This window comes from Salvelinus sp. IW2-2015, unplaced genomic scaffold (assembly GCF_002910315.2).
Source record: "Salvelinus sp. IW2-2015 unplaced genomic scaffold, ASM291031v2 Un_scaffold1114, whole genome shotgun sequence".
Lineage (NCBI taxonomy): Eukaryota > Metazoa > Chordata > Actinopteri > Salmoniformes > Salmonidae > Salvelinus > Salvelinus sp. IW2-2015.
Window position 1 is genome coordinate 192,171 of NW_019942733.1, and position 26,940 is coordinate 219,110.

The 26,940-nt window shown below is 43.0% G+C and overlaps 2 protein-coding genes across 2 annotated transcripts in view; both read left to right on the forward strand.

The window, feature by feature from the left end:
* The first annotated feature begins 2,129 nt into the window (after window positions 1-2,129).
* LOC112069774 (leucine-rich repeat-containing protein 30-like) lies at window positions 2,130-4,434 on the forward strand. Its single transcript, XM_024137151.2, has one exon. The coding sequence runs from the start codon at window positions 2,446-2,448 to the stop codon at window positions 3,313-3,315; it is 870 nt and encodes a 289-aa protein (XP_023992919.1). The 5' UTR covers window positions 2,130-2,445; the 3' UTR covers window positions 3,316-4,434.
* A 20,994-nt stretch (window positions 4,435-25,428) lies between these two features.
* LOC112069772 (receptor-type tyrosine-protein phosphatase mu-like) overlaps window positions 25,429-26,940 on the forward strand; it is a 130,772-nt gene continuing 129,260 nt past the window's right edge. Inside the window, exon 1 of the mRNA XM_024137148.2 lies at window positions 25,429-25,945. Coding sequence (XP_023992916.2) covers window positions 25,873-25,945 — 73 coding nt within the window. The 5' untranslated portion in view covers window positions 25,429-25,872. The remainder of the gene's footprint in view (window positions 25,946-26,940) is intronic.

Below are 26,940 nucleotides of genomic sequence, written 5' to 3' on the forward strand. Positions count from 1 at the left end.
GCACAGTGTAATCTGATTGAGTTGATCTGATGATTGATCATTTAAGTGATAGTGAATGTGGTGAAATTAAATCGGAAACTGGTATCCGCCGTTTTCTCATCTAGGAATAAAAAAAAAAAACGGTAAAGTTGTGACTGATCATCTTAAACTGTAGTCACTGGATTAGGTATTAATGGATGAACATGACCTACATATTAACATGAGTACAGTCCATATAGAGTCGCCTTAGCCCCGACACCTTGCTTTACTAGTTCAGCTGGCGGTGTATTCAGACAGTAGACTGCCTTGTTCAACTGCAGGGATTAAAAGTCAGTAAGTCAAATTAGTTTATTTTTTACACATCTGTTTTGGTTTGAGGGGGAGKAGGTGGACGTGGGGGGCTAAGGGGGTGTATTTTTAGGCTGAATGAGGCACTCAGTTTGTGGGTCAAGTTGTTAAGTGAGTTGCGTTACCCGAGGAATTCCACTAACACCGGTACCCGGGTCCTTTGAGCTTTTGACACACACTGAGTGAAAGAAAATAACCCAAACCATGGTTTGATTTAAAGCATGCATTCCTCAAACATGCATTTTGTAAGCCTATAGAAAGCTGATTGGTACAGTACAGCATTGTGGTGTCAAGTGCTTTACAGGTCTCCAATGGCATCTAAAACGACGGCAGGACCCAGTCTGATATTTAGACTAATTCCACTGGGCACAGACAGTCAGTTCAACGTCTATTTTTGATTTACATTTGGTTGAGTGTTCAACTAAAGTGAATTTGACWTTTCACCATGACATTGGATTTAGCTTAAAAGTTGGGTGAAAAAAATACTATAAATTCCCTTACGTTTGCAAATCCAATCAGTTTTCCACGTTGACTCCATGACATCACATGTATAAAAAAAAAAGATATACCAAAATCCTGTTAGTCTACACCAGTTGTTTACGAAGCATGTGACTAATACAATTTGATTTGATTGATTTGTCCACTTGTGTAACGCACTTAAGGCGTAGTGGGTGCGGAGTCAGGCGCAGGAAGCAGAAGGTACAGAACAATGTTTTATTCCGGCACAGAGAAGAAAAAAAATACGACAATACCGGGCGCACATACAAGACCGGCCCAAAACCAGGACCCAACCAGTCCGGAGGAAAAACAAAGGGAAACGCACTACCACAAACATACACAGAGGAAAAATAAGCCTGCACAATGAGCAGGCGGGCCTTACCGCCTTAAATAGCCCAACTAAAAACCTAAACAAGAAACAGGTGTAACCAATAAGACAAAACCAACAGAAAAGGGAAAAGGGATCGGCGGCAGCTAGTAGACCGGTGACGACGACCGCCGAGCGCCGCCCGAACAGTAAGAGGAGCCACCTTCGGTGGAAGTCGTGACAACTTGTGTCTCATACAATCAGTAACCCCTCAAGAACTTCTTCTTTTTTGAGAGCCTCTCCATGGCTGCTTAATTCACATCCCAAACGCCATCTAACCTGTGTGAACTAATGAAAAGACATGGGGAAGGCACAARGGTAATGGAGCCAATACATTTAGGAGACATGAAGCAACACCGTCTGCCATTATAAAATATAATCCTGACTATCTGTGTATCTAAGAGAGCTATAAATAACAAGTGTTAAGAGACGCTAGAAGGAGAAAGAGAGATCTAAAAAGGAAATGATATTGTATAACACACTGATAGCATTTCCACAAAGGGTGTTTTGTTTTGACCACGGTTGTGGTTATAAATAGACTCATGTATAACCGTCTTGATGTATGCTTGGTGTAAGAGGATACAGTAGGTTCGTGACAAGAACAAATTGATCCCACGATSAAGCCAATGACAGTATGGTAGTCAAACACCACCGTTTGAAGGGGATTGAGGTCATTTATGTGGTAGTCGTTCGAATGAATAACACCATTCAGGGTCAAGGTTTGTGTGTTGGGCGGCATGGGCCTCCATCCTTGCGCCCTCTGCGCAATCAAGGTTAGTTATCGCCCAGGCCGGAGCGCACAAGTGACAGGAGCAGCTGAAGGGGGTGGAGGGATGTGGTTGGTGCTGGAGGGGGGGGGGTTGACTTAGTCAGTGTGGCTGGGGTCGGGTGTTGCTATCCAGTCTGTGTGGGCTGGAGTTGATTTCAGCCCCCTGCTCCCTCCCCTCTTGTCAGCACACATTTCTCAAATCAGTCCCCTTGACAAACACACGTCTTTACTGCTCTGCGACACTCCGCTACACTTGGCCAGCACTTCCAGGGTCGATATCCAGCAGCATTTCACATCCGACACACACTAAGTGAGCATGTACACAGTTCCTCTGTTGACTGTCGACCGTTCCAGCACTGACCAAAGCTGCTTGTCTGTCGCTCTCCACCCTATYGGTTTAGGATGTTTTGTGGCTAGTGCTTCTGGGTAATGCTCTTGAGCGTCTTGTTGTCTTGACATTGGTAATCCTGCTGAAGGAGCACCAATGGGACACAAGCAGTCCAAGGAAGAGGAGAGGAAGAGGCAGGTGAGGAAGAGTGCCGGTCGTGAGGACAGCTTGACGTCGGCAGAGCGGATCCGCAACCATGCGTACAAACAGTGGGGCTACAGCATACTGAGCCTGGCCCGCCGCGGCCTCAAGGAACCCCCCAARGAACTGTGGGAGCTGACGGAGCTCGAGAAGCTCAATCTGTCGTTGAACTGCCTGCGGACTCTGCCCCCCGCCCTTAGCATCCTCAGCAACCTGGTGGTCCTCAACCTGTGGGGAAACCAGCTGACCAGCCTGCCCCCAGAGATCGGCCAGCTCAGACACCTCCGCGTCCTGTTCTGCTACCGCAACCAACTGACCGAGGTTCCAGAGGAGCTGGGCAACTGCACCAGGCTGGAGGTCCTCAGCCTGGCCAACAACGAGATATCTGGCCTCCCTGCCTCCTGCGCCAACCTGACCTGCCTGAGGAAGCTCAATCTCAGCCACAACAAAATTGTTCACATCCCCGGCTGCGTCTACACCATGAAGAGACTGGTATTCCTCCACCTGGCCTGCAACAGGCTGGAGTGCATCGCCGAGAGCATCGCGGCGCTGGTGGAGCTCAAGATMCTCATCGTGGAGGGGAACGAGATCCACTCGCTGCCCAAGATGATCTGCTGCCTGACGCGGCTGGAGCTGCTCAACGTGGACTTCAACRACATCCAGAACGTGCCCCAGGAGATGCACCAGCTCAGCAGGCTGGAGAAGCTGGCCTACCACCCTCTGGATAAGGGGCTCCACATCATGCAGAACCCCTTGCAGAAGCAAATCAAAGAGGTGCTGGAAGGAGGCCTCATCGCCCTCTTTAATTATCTGAAATCTAATTAAGACTCCTCCACAGAATTTATTCTGGGGACCCATTGTTGTTCTCCATGAAGGAACTAAATGTACATCCATTGTTGTTGCTCATGAGGAGGATGCGATTTTGGAGTGATCCTCAACATGCACGAGAAAAGTATGAGAAAAGCTAAGATTGTTGTTCTTTCATTTACTGTACATAACAAGACGATGCAACTGTGATTTTGCAAAAATGATTAGGCTACTAATTGAATGACAGTAGTCATGATGCTTATGTAGAGTTGTACCTGACAACTCTATTTGTGTTTAACATAATTGGGACACGTCTGTCATTATAAACTTCTAAAAGCAATGCTCAGTGGGGCTAAACACATTGCATGGAAATAGACTTGGAGTGTTGGGAGGAAATCATCTAACTTGTAGCAAAGCTCTACTGTCAGGATCCTCACATTCTGTACCAGAGGTTATCTAGAGAAGAGGCCATGTTTCAGGAGGGAGCCTTGGCATGTCTCTAACACGAGTTGACCTCCAACCTCTCATTCGATTACAACCTCTCTTAGTCTTGGAGCAGGTCGTCGGGATCAAGATCAGGAGGCTTCCATTACATCAACAGAAAGGTCAGCCTTGAGACTATCCGTGTTTGCTGCTGTAGTTACCTACCCAACTCTTTTTAAGAACAACAAGCACATTCTGTTGCCAGTCTCCAACTCCATTCCGCTAAAAGGATCACATGCTGTAATGCACACAGTCAATGGACCTACAGTCTTAATCATGTCTATTTGGGTTGGAATAGCATTTAAGTTTGTTTGCCACACATGCTGAATGTAGAACCTCATTGCACCTGAATGTAGCATTTCAAAAACCAAACGGGTTATGTGTACATGTCAGCTGGTGTTGTTTATTCTGCCTGACCGTAAAGTTGCCCATTTTAATATGTCCTCTTATTATGCAGGATTACCTATTGCTGTGTTAGTTTGAGGGGCAAATGCGCTCATTACTATTTTATTGACCTGTTCTTAAGTCAGTAATAACTGAAGTCTAAATAAATATKAGATATTTATCCCCCCAAAAAACTATGCCTCAAATTTTTCCTGTGAACTTGTAACTCTTACAGAACACAACGATTAAATCAGTCAAGATTTTGTGTGATTGGTGGTTCATGTCACAGTTCATTGTCCAGGTCATGAGAAACAAGACCTGCGGGTATCAGAATAGGATTCTGCTCTGAAATATTCTATATCATCGACATTTCAGACATTTATGCAAAATCCTGCAAGCATGTGTGTGTTTTAGAAAATTCCTATCAACATTACATAAGCCTCAAAGGACCCACAGTCCACTTTGTATGTAGCTTTTATGTCTGTTTCAGAGACATTCAACCTGTATGATGTCACTGCATCTCAGACCAYCCAATAAAGGCAGTTTGTCACGTGTAGCGTTGCAGGCTATATTACTGGGAACGTTCAGAGTTCACCAGTAAACTACCAGACATGTTKTGTCTTTCAAGGATTTTATGTAATCTCTCTAAAAGACATCTAGTGGCCCTTTTGAGTCCTTCAGATTATCACAGGTACAGTGGGGCAAAAAGTATTTAGTCAGCCACCAATTGTGCAAGTTCTCCCACTTAAAAAGATGAGAGAGGCCTGTAATTTTCATCATAGGTACACTTCAACTATGACAGACAAAATGAGAAGAAAAAAATCCAGAAATCACATTGTAGGATTTTTTATGAATTTATTTGCAAATTATGGTGGAAAATAAGTATTTGGTCACCTACAAACAAGCAAGATTTCTGGCTCTCACAGACCTGTAACTTTTCTTTAAGAGGCTCCTCTGTCCTCCACTAGTTACCTGTATTAATGGCACCTGTTTAAACTTGTTATCAGTATAAAAGACACCTGTCCACAACCTCAAACAGTCACACTCCAAACTCCACTATGGCCAAGACCAAAGAGCTGTCAAAGGACACCATCATAGGTACACTTCAACTATGACAGACAAAATGAGGAAAAAATCCAGAAAATCACATTGTAGGATTTTAATGAATTATTTGCAAATTTATGGTGGAAAATAAGTATTTGGTCAATACAAAAGTTTATCTCAATACTTTGTTATATACCCTTTGTTGGCAATGACAGAGGTCAAACGTTTTCTGTAAGTCTTCACAAGGTTTTCACACACTGTTGCTGGTATTTTGGCCATTCTCCCCATGCAGATCTCCTCTAGAGCAGTGATGTTTTGGGGCTGTTGCTGGGCAACACGGACTTTCAACTCCCTCCAAAGATTTTCTATGGGGTTGAGATCTGGAGACTGGCTGGCCACTCCAGACCTTGAAATGCTTCTTACGAAGCCACTCATCTTCAATGCCTTGCTGATGGAAGGAGATTTTCACTCAAAATCTCACGAATACACTGGCCCCATTCATTTCTTTCCTTACACGGATCAGTCGTCCTGGTCCCTTTGCAGAAAAACAGCCCAAAAGCATGATGTTTCCACCCCCATGCTTCACAGTAGGCGTAGGTGTTTCTTTGGATGCAACTCAGCATTCTTTGTCCTCCAAACACGACGAGTTGAGTTTTTTCCAAAAAGTTATATTTTGGTTTCATCTGACCATAGTGACATTCTCCCAATCTTCTTCTGGATCATCCAAATGCTCTCTAGCAAACTTCAGACGGCGCTCGGACATGTACTGGCTTAAGCAGGGGGACACGTCTGGCACTGAAGGATTTGAGTCCCTGGCGGCGTAGTGTGTTACTTGATGGTAGGCTTTGTTACTTTGGTCCCAGCTCTCTGCAGGTCATTCACTAAGGTCCCCCCTGTGGTTCTGGGATTTTTGCTCACCGTTCTTGTGATCATTTTGACGGGGTGAGAATTTTGCGTGGAGGCCCCAGATCGAGGAGATTATCAGTGGTCTTGTAATGTCTTCCATTTCCTAATAATTGCTCCCACCAAGTTGATTTCTTTCAAACCAAGCTGCTTGCCTATTGTGCTGACAAAACTGCCTGGGAGCTCCTCAGTGGTGAAACTCCTCCTCCTTCAATCAGTGGTGAACCAGGTGGAACAAATCTTCCAGGCAATCTGGGGCGTGGCCAGCACCTGGCTCTGCTGTTGTCTTTAGACCGCAGTGGAAAGGAGCATTTAAACACCACAAGACCAAGGAAACTTCATCTTTGTGATCAAGTGACTGTGCAGTCCAAGCCCTCCACAAAACTGTGAAAGACGCCGGTAAGCGCCAATATAGCCATGCTTGGCTTGATTGACTTAAGCAGTGCACTGCTAATGATACTCTGGAAAACACAGACTCTTAACTCTTAACTTTGAAAGGACTTTTGCAGTGGTATTTATAACTTCAAATGTTGTTTGTGGGGTATAAAAAGGAAAAGGAAAGAAGAGCCAAATTCATTGTTGACAAGAACTTGTTTGAAATGGTTAAAAGTAATTAAACTTTGTAGAAATCTTAGTAAACCAAGTTCTTAATTCAGTAACAAATGTATATAGTCTAAAAAATCTTTGGCTAAAAAATGTAAGATTTGTCTGCTTAATACTGAATTAGAAAAATAAATGTAATTTTTTACTACTAAAAATATTTTGAATGTATTTGGCTAAAATGCAAATTTAGAGAAAATATATACTGATTCTGCTCATTTGATTAGAAATGGTGGGTTTCCTATTTTGGGAAACATTTGCTTAAAAGTGGAAAACCTTGTGTTTATTATGGTGGCAGAAATGTGTTTATCTGGGGTGAATGTGGATAATTTTGTGTATTTGATTGGGCCTGTCAACTCATAGTAACTTGTATTTGTCCTCTCTTTTTTTTAGGTTTTTTCACCTGTTACTGCAACCAAAGAATGGTTAAATAAAAGACAAACAACTGATTCCATGGCTGTTTATTGAGTGAAAATCCAGTATAAAATCTTCATGTGGAGGGACTGTCCTTTTCAAGTGGGAATTGCACAAGGAAAGAGGTCAACTTGACACCCATTGCAGATTCAGTCTTCACAGCTGGTGCAGGTCTACAATTTTGTTTCTGGTGTCCTTTGACAGCTCTTTGGTCTTGGCCATAGTGGAGTTTGGAGTGTGACTGTTTGAGGTTGTGGACAGGTGTCTTTATACTGATAACAAGTTTAAAACAGGTGCCATTAATACAGGTCGAGTGGAGGACAGAGGAGCCTCTTAAAGAAGAAGTTACAGGTCTGTGAGAGCCAGAAATCTTGCTTGTTTGTAGGTGACCAAATACTTATTTTCCACCATAATTTGCAAATAAATTCATTATAATCCTACATGTGATTTTCTGGATTTCTTTTTCTCATTTTGTCAGGTCATAGTTGAAGTGTACCTATGTTGAAAATTACAGCCTGCTCTTCATCTTTTAAAGTGGGAGAACTTGCACAATTGGTGGCTAACTAAATACTTTTTTGCCCCACTAATCTAATCATCTCTGTGCTTCTCTCTGGCCTTATCACATGTCAAATATATGAAATAATTCAACTAAGATGATTATAAAATAAAAATTGAATGACAAAGCTGTAAAACGTTATCCTAAATATAAACCATCAACTTAGTGAATACCATTGGTGTTTAATATGAGAGTTTCAGCATGAAATATTATTTATATATTTTTTGCACATTTTTATTTATTTTACGATGTCAATATGTATTTGTTGTCAATGTTTTGGTGTCAAACTAGTGGCAGTTGTGAAAAAAGTCAATAGTTGGAAGAGTTGCAGAGGTAATTGAAAATAATGCCGTTATTGATTAGCTTTTTTCATTAATTAGGCTATTTTCTCTTAAACCATATGGCCAATCTACTAGAAACTAATGGACAATATGTACACAGATATAAAAAATCTGTACTATTTCTGAATATTTATTTTGTTTTGTTATTAAAGTATAAATTTACAAAGTTACGATAGATTGCCATAGATTTTCTGTTAATTATCAAAACTACTGAAGATTTCGGTAACTTTGGTAAACTAATAAATGATAACTTGTGTGACATGCACATTAAGATGTATTATTCATGATGAATACGTACTTTGGGCGTTAAAGTGAGCCACTGTGGTTGTTGGAGGCTGGTTCTTTGCGTTGCAGTGACCTCTACTGACATAGCTCACCTGGTGTGGTTGTTAATTGTCAATGCAATTTAGGTATGGACATGAGTAAAGATTTTCTATCACTTGAACGATAACTCTATAACACTTATCAACATATGAAAAGCTAATCTCCATYGAGCATTAGTAAATAATCACATTTTCACTCTGATAGAAAAAAAAAAAGTTTGTCAAAGTAGACATTTTTATATTATCCTCCAAAGTAGAAATGTTAAYGCTATCCACCACCACTCAAACACTGAGTTCTAGCATTCCATCTGGCTGGTAAATTACACTTTGCCAACTAAAGCTTGTTCTATCCGCTGTAAACGAGACCCAAACCCCTCAATTACCATATACACACATCTGCCAAAACAGGGAAGTCGTCAGGTTGGGGTAATGAGTGATTGATGAGCATTGTGTACTGCCAGGACCTACATGAATGTGGTCTCCTGTTGGAATGGCCTGGATCTGGGTGGTTTTTTTTATCGATAAGAAAAAACACACACACACAGCACACACACACACACACACTACACACACACACACACCACACACACACCCACACACCCACACACCCACAACACACACACACAGCACACACACACACACACACACACACACACACACACACACAAGCACACACACACACACACACACCAACACACACAGCTACCTTAACAGCAGACTAGACTTGGCAGATTTCTCTCTCTCTCTCGCTCTCCTCTTCTCTCACACACACACACACACAGCTACTTTTAAGCAGACTATACTTGGCACTCTCTCTCTCTCTTCTCTCTCTCTCTCTCCTTTACGTCTCTCATCCTTCTCTCTCTCTCTCTCTCTCTCTCTCTCTCTCTCTCTCTCCTCTCTCACCACACACACTGAGCTACTTTACAGCAGACTATACTTGGCAGACTCTCTCTTTCACACACACAGCTACCTTTACAGCACCCAGTTAAAGACAAACAGACACCCAGGGTTTGCCCAGGGAATGACATGGAAGAAACACTTTTCACTGGTAACTATGGATTGATGGTCTGGAAGCAGAAAGGTGTGTGTGCGTGTTATTGAGGACAAGAGTGGAAATAAGTGGAGGTATGTGTGTATGTATGTATGTGTGTATGTATGTATGTATGTATGTATGTATGTGTGTGTGTATGTATGTGTGTGTATGTTTTGTTGCTGGGAACGACACCTTCATCAGTCTCAAAAATGTTTTATTTTTATTTGTCACATACACATGGTTAGCAGATGTTAATGCGAGTGTAGCGAAATGCTTGYGCTTCTAGTTTCGACAGTGCAGTAATATCTAACAAGTAATCTTACAATTCCCCAACAACTACCAAATACACACAAATCTAAAGGGGTGAATGAGAATATGTACATGTAATTATATGGATGAGCGATGGCCGAGCGGCATAGGCAAGGTGCAGTAGATGGTATAAAATACAGTATATATTTATGATATGAGTAATGTAAGATATGTAAACATTATTAAAGTGGCATTATTTAGAGTTGCATTGTATAAAGTGACTAGTGATCCATTTATTAAAGTGGCCAGTCTGATGGCCTTGAGATAGAAGCTGTTTTTCAGTCTCTCGGTACCAGCTTTGATGCACCTGTACTGACCTCGCCTTCTGGATGATAGAGGTGTGAAGAGGCAGTGGTTCGGGTGGTTGTTGTCCTTGATGATCTTTTTGGCCATCCTGTGACATCGGGTGTTGTAGGTGTCATGGAGGGCAGGTAGTTTGCCCCCGGTGATGCGTTGTGCAGACCGCACCACCCTCTGGAGAGCCTTGGGGTTGAGGGCGGTGCAGTTGCCGTACCAGGCTGTCATACAGCCGGACAGTATGCTCTCGATTGTGCTTCTGTAAAAGTTTGTCAGGGTTTGGGGTGACAAGCCAAATTTCTTCAGCCTCCTGAGGTTGAAGAGGCGCCGTTGCGCCTTCTTCACCACGCTGTCTGTCTGAGGGGGGTGGCCCATCAGACAGTCCAGGACCCAATTGCACAGGGCGGGGTTGAGACCCAGGGAGACCCAGGCCTCCAGCTTGATGATGAGCTTGGGGAGTACTATGGTGTTGAATACGGAGCTGTAGTCAATGAATAGCAATCTTACATAGGTATTCCTTTTGTCCTGATGGGATAGGGCAGTGTGCAGTGTGATGGCGATTGCGTCGTCTGTGGACCTGTTGGGGCAGTATGCAAACTGAAGTGGGTCTAGGGTGGCAGGTAAGGTGGAGGTGATATGATCCTCTCAATGCACTTCATGATGACAGAAGTGAGTGCTACGGGGCGGTAGTCATTTAGTTCAGTTATCTTTGCCTTCTTGGGTACAGAAACAATGGTAGCCATCTTGAAGCATGTGGGGACAACAGACTGGAATAGGGAGTGATTGAATATGTCCGTAAACACCCCAGCCAGCTGTGCATGTGCTGAGGACGTGGCTAGGGATGCCGTCTGGGCCAGCAGCCTTGCGAGGGTTAACACGTTTAAATGTTTTACTCACGTCAGCCACGGAGAAGGAGAAGGGGGAGGGGTGCAGTCCTTGTTAGCGGGCCTCATCGGTGGCACTGTATTATCCTCAAAGCAGGTAAAGAAGGTGTTTAGTTTGTCTGGAAGTGTGACGTCGGTGTCCGTTACGTGGATGGATTTATTTTTGTAATCCGTGATTTCCTCTAGACCCTGCCACAAACATCTCGTGTCTGAGGCGTTGAATTGCAACTCCACCTTGTCCCTGTACTGGCATTTTGCTTGTTTGATTGCCTTGCGGAGGGAATAACTACACTGTTTATATTCAGACATATTCCCAGACCTCTTGCCATGGTTAAATGCGGCRGATCGCGCTTTCAGTTTTGCGCGAATGCGGCCATCCATCCWCGGTTTCTGGTTACGGTAGGTTTTAATTGTCACGGTGGGTACAACATCTCCAATGCACTTCTTTATAAACTCACTCACCGAGTCAGCGTATTGGTCAATGTTGTTTTCAGAGGCTGACCGGAACATATTCCTGTMCACGTGATCAAAACAATCTTGAAGCGTGGCTCCCGATTGGTCGGGTAGAATTTAGGTAGCCTCGTTCTCAAATTTGCTTTGTTAAAATCACCAGCTACAATAAATGCAGCCTCGGGATGTATGATTTCCAGTTTGCATATAGTCCAGTGAAGTTCCTTGATGGCCGTCTTGGTGTCTGCTTGAGGGGGAATGTACACAGCTGTGACTATAACTGACGAGACTTCTCTTGGTAGGTAAAATGGCCGGCATTTGATTGTAAGGAATTCTAGATCGGGTGAGCAGAAGGACTTGAGTTCCTGTATGTTGTTATGATTACACCATGAGTTGTTAATCATAAAGCATACACCCTCGCCCTTCTTCTTCCCAGAGAGGTGTTTATCTCTGGCGGCACGATGCATGGAGAAGCCCGGTGGCTGGACCGATTCCGAAAACATATCCCAAGAGAGCCATGCTTCCGTGAAACAGAGAATGTTACAATCTCTGATGTCTCTCTGGAAGGCAACCCTTGCTCGAATTTCGTATACCTTGTTGTCAAGAGACTGGACATTGGCTAGTAGTATATTCGGGAGCGGTGGGCGATGTGCACGTCTACGGAGCCTGGCCTAGTGGCCGCTTCGTCTGCCCCTTCTGAGGCRTCGTTATTTTGGGTCGACTACTGGAATTATATCCATTGTCCTGGGTGGTGGTCCGAACAGAGTATCCACTTCGGGAAATTCRTATTCCTGATCATAATGTTGGTAAGTTGACATTTCTCTTATATCCAATAGTTCTTCCCGGCTGTATGTAATAAGACTTGAGATTTCCTGGGATAACAATGTAAGAAATAATACATAAAAAAYGAAATACTGCATAGTTTCCTAAGAACTCGAAGCGAGGAGACCATCTCTGTCGGCGCCATCTAGCTGGATATTATTCCCTAAAGCTTTCCACCTATTCCTCCTTTCCTCTCGAATCCACTGCCAGTCTTTTGTCAACAATATCTTGCTGGATAATCTGTAACCCTCACTACATTTGTTGTCACTGTCACACATACTGYTACAGTATCATACATTGTAGACAAGTCCAAACACATCCACCACTGTACTGCACTGGATGACTTCATYTTAATGCCATGCGAGGTGTTGGTTGAAACTCTCAACACCTTTCTGACTCCTCCTCTGCCCTCTAAAGAAAGGCAAAGCGTGAATTTGACATTTACAGTGTGTTGTACAAGCCCGGACAAATTCACATGCCCTCCCATTCCTCTCCTTCTCCTCCTCTCTCCCTCTCCTCCTCTTCTCCTCCTCTCTCCTTCTCCTCCTCCCTCTCTTCCTCTACTCAGGCCTCATTTCCTCGTCTCTTTCTCTACTCCTCCTCTTCCCCTCTCTTCCTCAGGCCTGGTGTCTTCCGCCTCCTCTCTCCTCCTCTCTCCTCCTCCTCCTTTCTCCGCTCCTCCTCCTTCTCCTCCTCCTCTCTCAGTCTCCTCCTCCTCTCACTCTCCTCCTCCTCTCTCCCTCTCCTCTTCTCTCTCCCTCTCTTTCTCATCCTCCTCCTATCTCCCTCTCTCTCCCTCTCCTGCTTGCTCCCTCTCCTCCTCCTTCTCCTCTCTCTCCTCGTTCTCCTCTCTCTCTCCTCCTTCTCCTCTCTCTCTCTCTCTTGCTTCTCCTCCTCCTCCTCCTCCTCCACGTGTCCTCCAACCCCTGAGAGAAGAATGAAGAGGTTCCATTGTGTTCCTGTTCTTATCTAGGGGCCGTACAGAAGGTTATACAGACAGTTCCATCCCATTCTGCGTGATTGCAACACACTCAAGTCATCCTTATAGTTCAGTGCCCTTTGTCCTGCTCCCTCCTCGGTAGCCTGCACCTGGGAACCAGCTTTTCTCCTGGGATGTGGCTTGTATTGTTTCCAGGAAGACGGGTGGGGTTGAGGGGTGAGAGAGGGGGGAGCAGGGGGGCAATTATCTATGTTCTCTCCCTGGATGAAGAGAGAAATAAAAAGATTCTCCTGGCTTRCTCTCTCCCCTCCCTCTCTCTTTATTCACTATCTCGTTCTCTGTCTCTTGTTCCCTCTGATTAAACCACTTTATCTTGGTCAGCTCTGTGTTCCGTTGTCCTGAAGGAGCAGATCTGGTTACCTCTTCTCTCCTCCTTCTTTCGCTCTCTCTTTCACTCTCTTTCTTCCGGTTCATTCCATGCTTTGCCTCCAGTTCCAAAGCCATACCAGCACCCATTTGTTATTGCGTTTAGGACTAATAGAAGTCTGCTATGCAGTAAAGAGACTGCACGCTTCAGTAACTTCATGTCTGGTTTGGGTAATCAAAACCGCATAACATACAGCTGCAACATACACTGTTAATAACATTATTCGTTTAACCAAGAGTTCCTGGACACGGAATCTCAGCAAGTTTTTAATTTGCTGGAGACAATTTCAAATCGTAGGAAGCATATTCTATGTCTTGTAATCACAAAAACATTTGGTAAAATATCTCATTAAGGGATATCCCTCTCATCCTTTACATTGGCTGGCTACGTGTCTTGCATAAATTCATCCTAGCACAGCAGACTTATGTGACACAAAAGGTGAGAACTACGCCCCCTTGTGGTAAGATGTCGGTATGGCCAAAATTCCCGAAACAGACAACTTCACCTGTGTTAACTAGATTACTAATTAGTCTTYTAGGGGAACAAGTTATGACGGAAGAAAAGCTGCATGCATTATAGTTGACAAACAATGGCCTAACAAAATGTCAGAAATCATAATATGGCCTTCCAAATGTCGTAAATGAAAAGCAGAAATGCATTTAAATGAAGGGTGAAAGTATCCTAAACCAGCAGACTATAAATTCCACTGCGAAGTATCATCCAAAACAAATTRTTATGGGATTATTACAGTGGATCGAATTGCGCATATAGCCTACTTTTTGAAGTGATTTGTTTGACAATCAGATGAAAAAATCATCACACAATACCCGTGATATATGAAACTGAGGCTGCACTGACCACAGTAAACGGGATAAGATGTTACATGCCACAGTATCCCGGCTAAAATTAGCATACAAGCTTTTTCGCATTATTGTAAACAGAATACTTGAGTATYCCGACTAATAACAGGATATTGGTGTTTATGTGAATGTAGTTAATGAGCTTGCCACGGAGAACCAAGAACATTGCAAAACATTGCTCTTACAAACCAGCACCCTCGTCCATCCATGTTTTCAGGTTACCCTGAAAGATTGGAGCCATTATCACATCTTTTTACATGTTCATGCAGACATACACACACACACACACGTGTCGAAAACAATTTAACGTACAGTATCTCCTTTCAGAAGTTTTCTGGCCTCAACTKTCAAGGCAGGCTGTAATCTTTCTGCTATGGCGAGAGTCAAATTGATTTAGTCTTGTCTGCATATTTACATTCTAATTTGCATGGAGTATAAATCATTCAAACCAGACCCTAATCCTACTGGAATGACATCATTCCTTTCAGGAACTTTATCTGGTTTCTCTGGAACTCACTGGCTGAACACCCTGACTGTTTCTCCAGTTAATGTGTGATGTGTCTGGGTAAAACTCTGCCACTGTGAGCTACTGATTCACCAGGAAATGCATCACTTATTTGGCTTTTGTCRCACATGAGCCTTGAATCCTATGTGGGAGGTATTTATTTATTTTATTTAACCAGGTTTGTTGACTGACAACACATTCTCATTTACATCAGTCTGAACAAYCGGGGGAATAGTTACAGGGGAGAGGAGGGGAGGTGAATGAGCTGGGGATGATTAGGTGGCCATGATGGTATGASGGCCAGATTGGGAATTTATCCAGGACCCCGGGGTTAACACCMCTACTCTTACGATAAGTGCCATGGGATCTTTCGTGATCACAGAGAGTCAGGACACTAGTTTAACGTCCCATCCGAAAGACGGCACCCTACACARGGCAATGTCCCCAATCACTGCCCTGGGGTATTGGGATACAGATARTTTTTTAGACCAAAGGAAAGGGCTCTCGAGTGGCGCAGTGGTCTAAAGCACTGCATCTCAGTGCTAGAGGTGTAACTACAGACCTGGTTAGATTCCAGGCTGTTTCACAACCGGCTGTGATTGAGAGTCCCATAGGGCAGTGCACAATTGGCCCAGCGTCGTCTGGGTTAGGGCTTGACCGGGATAGGCCGTCAATGTAAATAAGAATTTGTTCTTAACTGACTTGTCCGGTTAAATGAAAAAGCATGCCTCCTACTGACCTTCCAGCAGCATCTGGTTTCCCATCCAGGGACTGACCAGGACCAACCCTGCTCCCATCCAGGGACTGACCAGGACCAACCCTGCTCCCATCCAGGGACTGACCAGGACCAACCCTGCTTAGCTTCAGAGCCAAGCCAGAAGTGGGATGCAGGATGGTATGCTGCTGGCAGGTTATGGTGGGATACAAGAGGGGGCAATAAAATGTGTGTTCATTATGCAGCAATAAGAACATGGACTGAAACAAGAGGGAGGAACAATCTGAATTCATCCAATTCTMATTTTCTGTTGCAAAACGTTTGAAAACATTTTCTGTTGCATGTTCAGTATGGCACACAGTAGCAAAATGTTTTACAAAATTATTTAAATCTGTGTTCTTATTGGGAAAGATCTGGTGGTAATGCCCTGATTCAAAACATTTTCCACCTGCTGAACAAGATCTTGAGGGCTGACATAAATCTCTTTAGTATCTCCATGAACCAACATAATTTCCTCACTATGGTTTTACATGATAAGGAAGTGCTATTATGTCACCTTGAATTCAGATATTGTATCTTGACGGTSAGATATCCACCGTATCCACAATTTTTTACAGATATCCATGTAGGAATCCACAGTGATGAAATTGTCTGAAAAGTATAGTCAATTCCATCTTCTTACTCATCCTTGTCATTACAGATTTTCATGTGTACAAAGCTCACTCTCATTCTCCAATGTCTGAGTCTGACAGATCTCTCACTTTGTATCCAGAGGACATTTTAGTATTGATTTAGAACACCAAGGGGAGTCAATGTTCTTCATCCGTAGACTACATAATTACATATGAAAATGTCACGGCATTGTGCCCCTGAACAATGTTGAAGTAGGTAAGCGGGATGACTAGRGTTTAAGCTGCTAATCACGCTCTTCCTTCCTGACTGCCTGGMCAGAAAACTATCTCAAGGACAAGATTGCATAACCAAGCAGTTTAAAACACCAATCCCCAAAACAACATAATGACGTTTTAATTTCTCATCGGGCACTTGCACAGGAGGCACAATCAGGAATGTGCAGGAGGAGACTGTGGCCCTATTCCAATCCCTTTAAATCCAATATTAGTTCCTTCTTTCCTTGAGGAAATTGGGGGGAAAGCAATGGGGTGATAACCCACGTAGCTGAAAGAAGGATTCAAACAGGGCTTTTCACTTGCTCTAGCATACACAAGGCCGACTCATTTAGCTGTAACGTTCCCCTATTCTACATCAATTCCCCAGCAGAATGTCAACAAGCTGCCGTTTACAGTGGCGCTTTTCTGATGGAGAGCCTATCTCTTATGATGCCTACAAGTCTAAACCGCACACAGAGCTCAATATCATCTGTCTGATGCCTACAGTCTTAACCCCACAAGTCAGAGTCATACTTGTATGACGCTACAGCCTAACCCCACATCAGAGCTCAATCTCTTTAATGATGCCTACAGCCTAACCCCACATCAGAGCTCAATCTCTGTATGATGCCTACAGTCTAACCCCACATCAGAGCATATCTCTGTATGATGCTACAGTTCTAACCCCAACATCAGAGCTCATATCTTCTGTATGATGCCTACAGCTAACCCACATCAAGAGCTCATATCTCTGTATGATGCTACAGTCTAACCCACATCAGAGCTATATCTTCTGTATGATCCTACAGTCTAACCACATCAGAGCTCATATCTCTGTATGATGCTACAGTCTAACCCACAATCAGAGCCATATCTCTGTATGATGCCTACAGTCTAACCCCACATAGAGCTCATATCTCTGTATGATGCCTACGTCTACCCCACATCAGAGCTCATATCTCTGTATGATGCCTACAGTCTAACCCCACATCAGAGCTCATATCTCTGTATGATGCCTACAGTCTAACCCCACATCAGAGCTCATATTCTCTGTATGATGCCTACAGTCCTAACGCACATCAGAGCTCATAATCTCTGTATGATGCTAAGCTAAACCCATCATCAGAGCTCATATCTCTGTTGATGCCTACAGCTAACCCCAACATCAGAGCTCATATCTTGTATGATGCTACAGTCTAACCCACATAAGAGTCATATCTCTGTATGATGTGCCTACAGTCTAACCCCACATCAGAGCTCATATCTCTGTATGATGCCTACAGTCTAACCCACATCAGAGCTCATAATCTCTGTATGATGCCTACAGTCTAACCCACATCAGAGCTACATATCTCTGTATGATGCTAAGTCTACCCCACATCAGAGCTCATATCTCTGTATGATGCTACAGTCTAACCCACATAGAGCTCATATTCTCTGTATGATGCCTACAGTCTAACCAACATCAGAGCTCATAATCTCTGTATGAGGCCTACAGTCTAACCCACATCAGAGCTCATATCTTCTGTATAGCTACAGTCTAACCCTTCCCACATCAGAGCTCATATCTCTGTATGATGCCTACAGTCTAACCCCACATCAGAGCTCATATCTCTGTATGATGCTACAGTCTAACCCCACATCAGAGCTCATATCTCTGTATGATGCTACAGTCTAACCCACATCAGAGCTCATTATCTCTGTATGATGCCTACAGTCTAACCCACATAAGAGCTATATCTCTGTATGATGCTACATGCTACCCCACATCAGAGTCATATCTCTGTATGATGCTACAGCCTAACCCACATCAGACTCATATCTTATGATGCCTACAGTCTAAACCCAACAATCAGAGCTCTATCTCTGTATGATGCCTAACAGTCTAACCCCAACAACAAAGAGCTCATATCTCTGTATGATGCCTACGCCTAACCCCACATCAGAGCTCAATATCTCTGTAGTGATCCTACAGTCTAACCCCACATCAGAGCTCATATCTCTGGTATAATGCCCTACAGTCTAACCCACACAGAGCTATATCTCCTGTATGATGCCTAACAAGTCTAACCCACAATCAGAGCTTGCATATCTCTGTATGATGCCTACAGTCTAACCCACGATCAGAGCTCATATCCTCTGTATGCATGCCTACAGTCTAACCCACATCAAAGCAGCTCATATCTGCCTGTATGATGCCTACAGTTAACCCCCACATCAAGAGTCATATCTCTGTTGATGCCTACAGCTCTAACCCACATCAGAGCTCAATATCTCTGTATATGCCTACAGTCTAACCCCACATCAGAGCTCATAATCTCTGGTATGATGCTACAGTCTAACCCCACATCAGAGCTCATATTCTCTGTATGATGCTACAAGCTACCCCACATCGAAGAGCTCATATCTCTTGTATGATGCCGCTACAAGTCCTAACCCTACATCCAGGCTTCATATCTCTGTAATGATGCCTACCAGTCTAAAACCCACATCAGAGCTCATATCTCTGTATGTGCGCCTACAGCTACCCCAACAATCAGAGTCAATATCTCTGTCATGATGCCTAAGTCTAAACCCCACATCAGAGCTCATATCTCTGTATGATGCCTACAGCTAACACCCACATTCAGAGCTACATATCCCTGTATGATGCCTCAGTCTAACCCACATCACGAGATTCATATCTCTGTATGATGCCTACAGTCTAACCAACAAAAAAATCCAGAGCTCATATCTGCTGTATGATGGCTACAGCTAACCACATAACAAGGATCATATCTCTTGTATGATGCCTACAGCTAACCCGCTAACATTCAGAGCTCATATCTCGTGTATGATGCCTACAGTCCTAACCCCACATTAAGAGCTCATATCTCTGTATGATGCCTACAGTCTAACCCACATCAGAGCTCTTATCTCTGTATGATGCCTAACAGTCTAACCCAACACATCAGAGCTCATATCTCTGTATGATGCTACAGCTCTAACCCCACATCAGAGCTCATATCTCTGTATGAAGCCCTACAGTCTACCCCACACAGAGCTCATATCTCTGTATGATCCTACAGCTCTACCCCACATCAGAGCTAATATCTCTGTATGATGCCCTACAGCTAACCCACCATCAGAGCTCATATCTCTTGTATGATGCCTACAGCTAACCCACATCAGAGCTCTATCTTCTGTATGATGCCTACGCCTAACCCCACATCAGCGCTCAATCTCTGTATGATGCCTACAGCCTACCGCCACATCACCGAGCTCAATACTCTGTATGTGCCTACGTCTAACACACTCAAGCTCATATCTCTGTATGATGCCTACAGTCTAACCCCACATCAGAGCTCATATCTCTGTATGATGCCTACAGTCTAACCACATCAGAGCTCTATCTCTGTATGATGCCTACAGCCTAACCCCACATCAGAGCTCATATCTCTGTATGATGCCTACAGTCTAACCCCACATCAGAGCTCATATCTCTGTATGATGCCTACAGTCTAACGCACATCAGAGCTCATATCTCCTGTATATGCCTACAGTCTAACCCCACATCAGAGCTCATATCTCTGTATGATGCCTACAGTCTAACCCACATCAGAGTCATATCTCTGTATGATGCCTACAGTCTAACCCCACATCAGAGCTCATATCTCTGTATGATGCCTACAGTCTACCCCACATCAGAGCTCATATCTCTGTATGATGCCTACAGTCTAACCCCACATCAGAGCTCATATCTCTGTATGATGCCTACAGTCTAACCCACATCAGAGCTCATATCTCTGTATGATGCCTACAGTCTAACCCCACATCAGAGCTCATATCTCTGTATGATGCCTACAGTCTAACCCCACATCAGAGCTCATATCTCTGTATGATGCCTACAGTCTAACCCCACATCAGAGCTCATATCTCTGTATGATGCCTACAGTCAACCCCACATCAGAGCTCATATCTCTGTATATGCCTACAGTCTAACCCCACATCAAGCTCATATCTCTGTATGATGCCTACAGTCTAACCCCACATCAGAGCTCATATCTCTGTATGATGCCTACAGCTCTAACCCACATCAGAGCTCATATCTCTGTATGATGCCTACAGTCTAACCCACATCAGAGCTCATATCTCTGTATGATGCCTACAGTCTAACCCCACATCAGAGCTCATATCTCTGTATGATGCCTACAGCTAACCCCACATCAGAGCTCATATCTCTGTATATGCTACAGTCTAACCCCACATCAGAGCTCATATCTCTGTATGATGCCTACAGTCTAAACCCCACATCAGAGCTCATATCTCTGTATGATGCCTACAGTCTAACCCCACATAAAGCTCATATCTCTGTATGATCCTACAGTCTAACCCCACATCAGAGCTCATATCTCTGTATGATGCCTACAGTCTAACCCCACATCAGAGCTCATATCTTCTGTAATGATGCCTACAGTCTAACCCCACATCAGCTCATACTCTCGTATGATGCCTACAGCCTAACCCCACATCAGAGCTCATATCTCTGTAATGATGCCTAACAGTTCTAACCCACATCATAGAGCTCATATCTCTGTATGATGCCTACATCTAACCCCAATCAGAGCTCATATCTTGTATGATGCCTACAGTCTAACCCACATCAGAGCTCATATCTCTGTATGATGCCTTACAGATCTAACCCCACAATGCAGAGCTCATTCTCTGTATGATGCCTACAGTCCTAACCCCACATCAGAGCTCAATATCTCTGTATGATGCCTACAGCACTAACCCCACATCAGAAGCTCATATCTCTGTATAAATGCCTACAGTCTAACCCCACATCAGAGCTCATATTCTGTATGATGCCTACATCTAACCCACATCAGAGCTCATATCTCTGTATGATGCCTACAGTCCTAACCCACATCAGAGCTCATATCTCTGTATGATGCCTACAGTTCTAACCCACATCAGAGCCTTCAATATCTTTATTGCCCTACAGTCTAACCCCACATCAGGAGCTCATAAAAAAAGAAATTTTACTACAATGAACCCGGAACGAAGTCAGAGTTGTCTTTTATTGTGTCCTTGTTTGAGATGGTGTCAGTTTAGTCTGTCTCTGCTCCTCCTTTACCACACGGTACCTGGTCTCTCAATTTCACATGGTGTGTCAATTATGAAGAAAAGCTGGTTCCACATCAGTGGAGCTAGTAGCTACACAAGGAAATATTTTTCTTCTGCATTGCTCTATAACTCTGCGGATGACAAAAACAGATGTGCTGTACTGTATCTGTCCTTCTGAATGAGTAAGATGCAACCACATGTAGTGGGRTCCAGGGAGGGAGCAAGCAGCCTTAGTTGAATGGGGCACTTTGTGTATTCTGACGCAGTCCAAGTCCATGCATTTCCACCATCCTAGGATGTGCTTCAGCCATGCCCWTGTATTTCCCATGTGTCTAGTTCAGGGTTTCTGAAACTCGGTCCTCGGGACCCCAAGGWTAKTTTTTTTCCCGCTAGCACTGCACAGCKGATTCAAATAATCAACTAATCCTCAGCTGTGTAGTGTTGGGGCAAAAACMACAACATGCACCCCTTGGGGTCCCGAGGACCGAGTTTGGGAAACGCTGGTCTAGGTACTGAAGCCATGTCGACTGAGTGTACACAACATTAGGAACACCTTCCTTATATTCAGTTTTACCCCCTTTTGCCCTCAGAACAGCCTCAATTCGTCAGAGCATAGACTCTACAAGGTGTGGAAAGCGTTCCACAGGGATGCTGGCCCATTTTGACTCCAATGCTTCCCATAGTTGTGTCAAGTTGGCTGGATGTCCTTTGGATGGTGGACCATTCTTGATATACACRGGAAACAGTTGAGTGTGAAAAACCCAGCAGCATTGCAGTTCTTGACACACTCAAACCGGTGCGCCTGGCACCTACTACCATACCCCTACTACCATACCCCATTCACACATACACRATCCATTCCTTCTTCTTCTGGGTTTAATGGCCATTGGCATCCATTAGGTTGCATTACCGCCTCCAACTGGAYTAKAAWATAAATCCATTATACTTTGTGATACAAAACGGGAATTGGGAAAAGGAATTTAAAAAAWATATATTCACTACTGGTCAAAAGTTTTAGAACACCTACTCATTCAAGGATTTTTCTTAATTTTGACTATTTTCTACATTTTAGAATAATAGTGAAGACATCAAGACTATGATATAACACATATGGAATCATGTAGTAAACAAAAGTGTTAAWTATATTTTATATTTGAGATTCTTCAAATAGCCACCCTTTGCCTTGAAGACAGCTTTGCACACTCTTGGCATATTCTTCACGCATGGGCTAGGCTACATGAATTTATATAAACTATATAAACATTCAACTCAGACRTTTGATATTTGCAAATCATGCTATCTATATTGTAAATCATTGAAATTAGAATTGTTTGTTGTCGCCGTTAAAGTTCCAATATAGTCGTTTTTATCTCATTATCAAATAATTTATATGATTGTTTTCAAAAAGCTCTTACACTAAAAGGGCATCATCATAATTTTCACAATTGCACAGTATTTATCCCAACTCATACTGTGGGAAATATTTGTAAAACATAGGTTAATCACGTTTTTGAACGCACTGGGCCTTTTGCACTAGGCCTTTAAATGGCCTTCAAATGGGCAGCAGGTAGACTTGCTGTTAGAGCATTGTGCCAGTAACTGAAAGGTCTCTGGTTTGAATATGCTCTTGTGTAAGGGGGACATTTAAAGATTAGTTTWGTTTTTTAGCCGCTCCAGATTTTTAAAACCGTCTATCACTCGAATATCGTCGTTTTACATCAGTTAATGTGCGAGCACTCACTCGCAGTCTTTCTCTTTTGTATCCTTAATAGATAATCCTGTTCTAGATTGATATATAGCCCTATATATAGATGTCCTAGTCTACCTTGTTCAGGTAATAATTTCAATGCAGTATTAGCCTGATATTTAGCTAATTATTGATGGGTTATGTTATGCATAATAGGCTTCTAATTTATAGGCTCTATCTCTTGCGCAATACGCAAGCACCTGTGCTCCGCTGGCCTCTCCTCTCCCATTTCTTATACCAGTAGACTATTCGAAGAGGGACGCAAGCAATTTTTTGTTGAACGTTAAATACAGCAGCCAATAGAACTCACGTGTAGTTTGAAAGAAGAGMAAACGCGCGATGGCTATAGGCTATAGCAGTTATTTATTCAGACCCATAACCATTCAATCTTCTTAAAGAGAAGTGAAAGCCTTCTGCATCTAATTCTAGTCCTATATTATTCAAGGATGTCATTAGAATGATGAAGATAAGGACAACGAAACKTATTTCATTTAACTGTTGAAAGCGGGGAAGGAATGAAGCAACAAAAGAGAGAGAAAGAGGAGGTAGGCTAATAACATTAGGGGRAATATTATTAAAGGTAGGCTATATATGCGTCCACCTACTAATTATAAATAGGCCCTATTATATTTCAAAGTTAAAATCAAATTCGCTAGCCTATACACTTGTAACTTCGTAGGCCGCATGTGCTGCACCAGAATGGCATGTTCTCTTCTGCTTTATCATGGTTTGAACGATGTGCGTAATTCCAGTCCATACAGTAGGCTACAGTATAATACAATACAGTACAGTAATACAGTTCACACTCAAAAACATTAGCCTACTGGAGCTAGTTTAATTGATTTAGCCAAGAGAGCATATARCTAGCTATATCTATCAGCTTTTATGTTTTTCTGTCGTGCGTCATATGCAGTAGCCTATCATATATGTACTATGTATTGGATAATGGCACAATCGTTTGGACYTTTTTGGGCTCATTAAATGTCGTTAATGTAGGTTCTCATAGAATGTATTTAATATATGGCTCATCAGGCTCRGGTAGCATCAGGTTTGAATTGTCATGATGATCAAAGCTCTAATCAAATCCAGACATGTTTATAAGCAGCCCTCATCCTCCACATACAACACCCGTTCTGCCAGTCACATTCTGGTCCCCAAAGCACACAAATCCCTGGGTCGCTCCTCTCTTCAGTTTGCTGCAGCTATCGACTGGAACGAGCTGCAACAAACACTCAAACTGGACAGTTTTATCCCAATCTCTTAATTCAAAGACTCAATCATGGACACTCTTACTGACAGTTGTGGCTGCTTTGTGTGATGTATTGTCTCTACCTTCTTGCCCTTTGTGCTGTTGTCTTTGCCCAATAATGTTTGTACCATGTTTTGTGCTTCTACCATGTTGTGCTGCTGCCATGTTGTGTTGCTACCATGTTGTTGTCATGTTGTGTTGCTACCATGCTGTGTTGTCATGTGTTGCTGCCATGCTATGTTGTTGTCTTAGGTCTCTCTTTATGTGGTGTTGTGTTGTGTTGTCTCTCTTGTTTGATGTGTGTTTTGTCCYATATTTTATTACATTTATTTTTATTTTTAATCCCAGCCCTGGTCCCGACAGGAGGCCTTTTGCTTTTCTATGTGCCGTAATTGTAAATAAGAATTTGTTCTTAACAGACYTGCCTAGTTAAATAAATAAAAATATATAATGCTTTTGAATGACACTTCCGGTCTTGGCGGGAAATACCGGTTTACCTGGGAGAATTGATTTATTCTCAGACTGGAACATTTGTAAAATACCTGGAAAAKATTCAACTCTACCTGTAATCATAACACTATAACAAGGTGGTCAGARATATTTTAGCTTAGTATATTTATTTGCATTGAGACAAAAAGCTCAAATTGCAGTTATGTTATGCTATGTATAAGTCCCACACCCCCCAAAAAAATGTGCAAAGCTATTAATGACATAAGAAACTCAATTAACTGTGAAGCAATATGATGATGCAAGGACGCTCAAATTCGGCCCCTAATTAGGAATCTTCATAGTTGACTTTAAATGATGCCCCTCCCCGTCTTTATCAACCACAGCTGTATCAAACCGGGTCTGAAACAACAATCTGAAACTTTGACTCCACAGTTTAAAACATAGATATAGGCTAGAATAGAATAAACAAACGTATTTGCATGTGAATTGTCTATCGTTCCGTATTTACAGCAAGAATCCTAGCAAATGTTGGATGAAAGTATGAAAGAAAACCAAAGTCACTCCATCTGAATACCGACACCTCTATTGGAGCGCGCAGTGTCTTCAGCTTTTCTCTGTTCGCTGTGACGTTAGTTACCTCCTGGCAGCCAGCAAGTCACTACCGGAGTGGAGCCGCTTGAAAGATGCACAAGTAACCAAGTAGGGAAAGACAGACAGGGGAACACTCCCATTACCGGGCACGTTAGCTGTAAAAACGGAATATTTTCCTCTGTCAGAGCGGAAGAGTAGAATAGATTTTTACCCCGGAGCCGGGGGTTACGTTCGCGATACTCTCCCGCAATGGAAAGACTTTTAACTTGTCTCATTGCTGCGGGAAGCTTATTCCTTACAGTTCGAGGAGTAGTATTCAAAGGTAAGGCTCCTCATTTATTTTGTAGTGTATTTTGTTTGTTGTGAAAATACCTATTAATTTGAAGTAGCCTGATCTAGTAGGCTATAACGGGTGCGTCGCGCTCTCTAGAAGAACGCATTCCGAAGTTGTCTGGAGGGCAGTCCAGTGTCTGTATCAACCTACTACTACTACAAGTTTTCTGCCGAAGAGCCTGTGTATGTTACTTAGGCTACAATTTCATTGTTTGCCAGGGATATTAGCTTATGGCGAGTTTGTATATGGTTGTTTTAATGTCCCCTTGTCCATCAGTAAATAGATCTATTCGGGTAGTTCAAACAGACCGATGTGCCCCAGCCCAGCTCATTTGAAACTTTTAGAATGTAGTCAGCACTGTGGTACGCTATTTTACCAAATACAGTGTAGCAGAATGTCGAGATTCTCTTCCATTTTGGATTGTGGCTGTAGAATACTTTGGCAATTATTTATATCATCCATAACCACTATAGTTGTTGAAGAGTTTAATAGCTGTTAGGTGTCCCTTGACASCTTATTTGGAGAGGGAAATGTTCTGTGCGCTACTTTGTATTATTATTTWWWWAAATTCTGATGCGGTCAATTTCACGTCGGTTTCAAGTTGGGTGACTGTCAGACTGACACCGACTTGTATGAAMAGTTAGGACATCTTTGAAGACCTTATCAAAGCAAACCGTTACTTTTTATATATGCGAATCTATTTTAAGCAATCGAAGTCTAATAACCTAAATTCCTATTTCTGCTTCTTGTTATAGACTGTCATTTAGCGTAGAATACCTATATTGTAGTGTCATTGCATATTGGCAACATGCCACAGTGAAGGGCTGGGCAGTTGTGGAGAGCTATATCTTCTGGATTGTTATACAGATGCTTTGGTATGATCTAGATTGATTGTGTTTGACTGGATGAGAGACACCTACAAAAAATGCCTTCGACCGCTGCGCCACTCGGGATCATAAATTATACATTACGCCAACAAATAC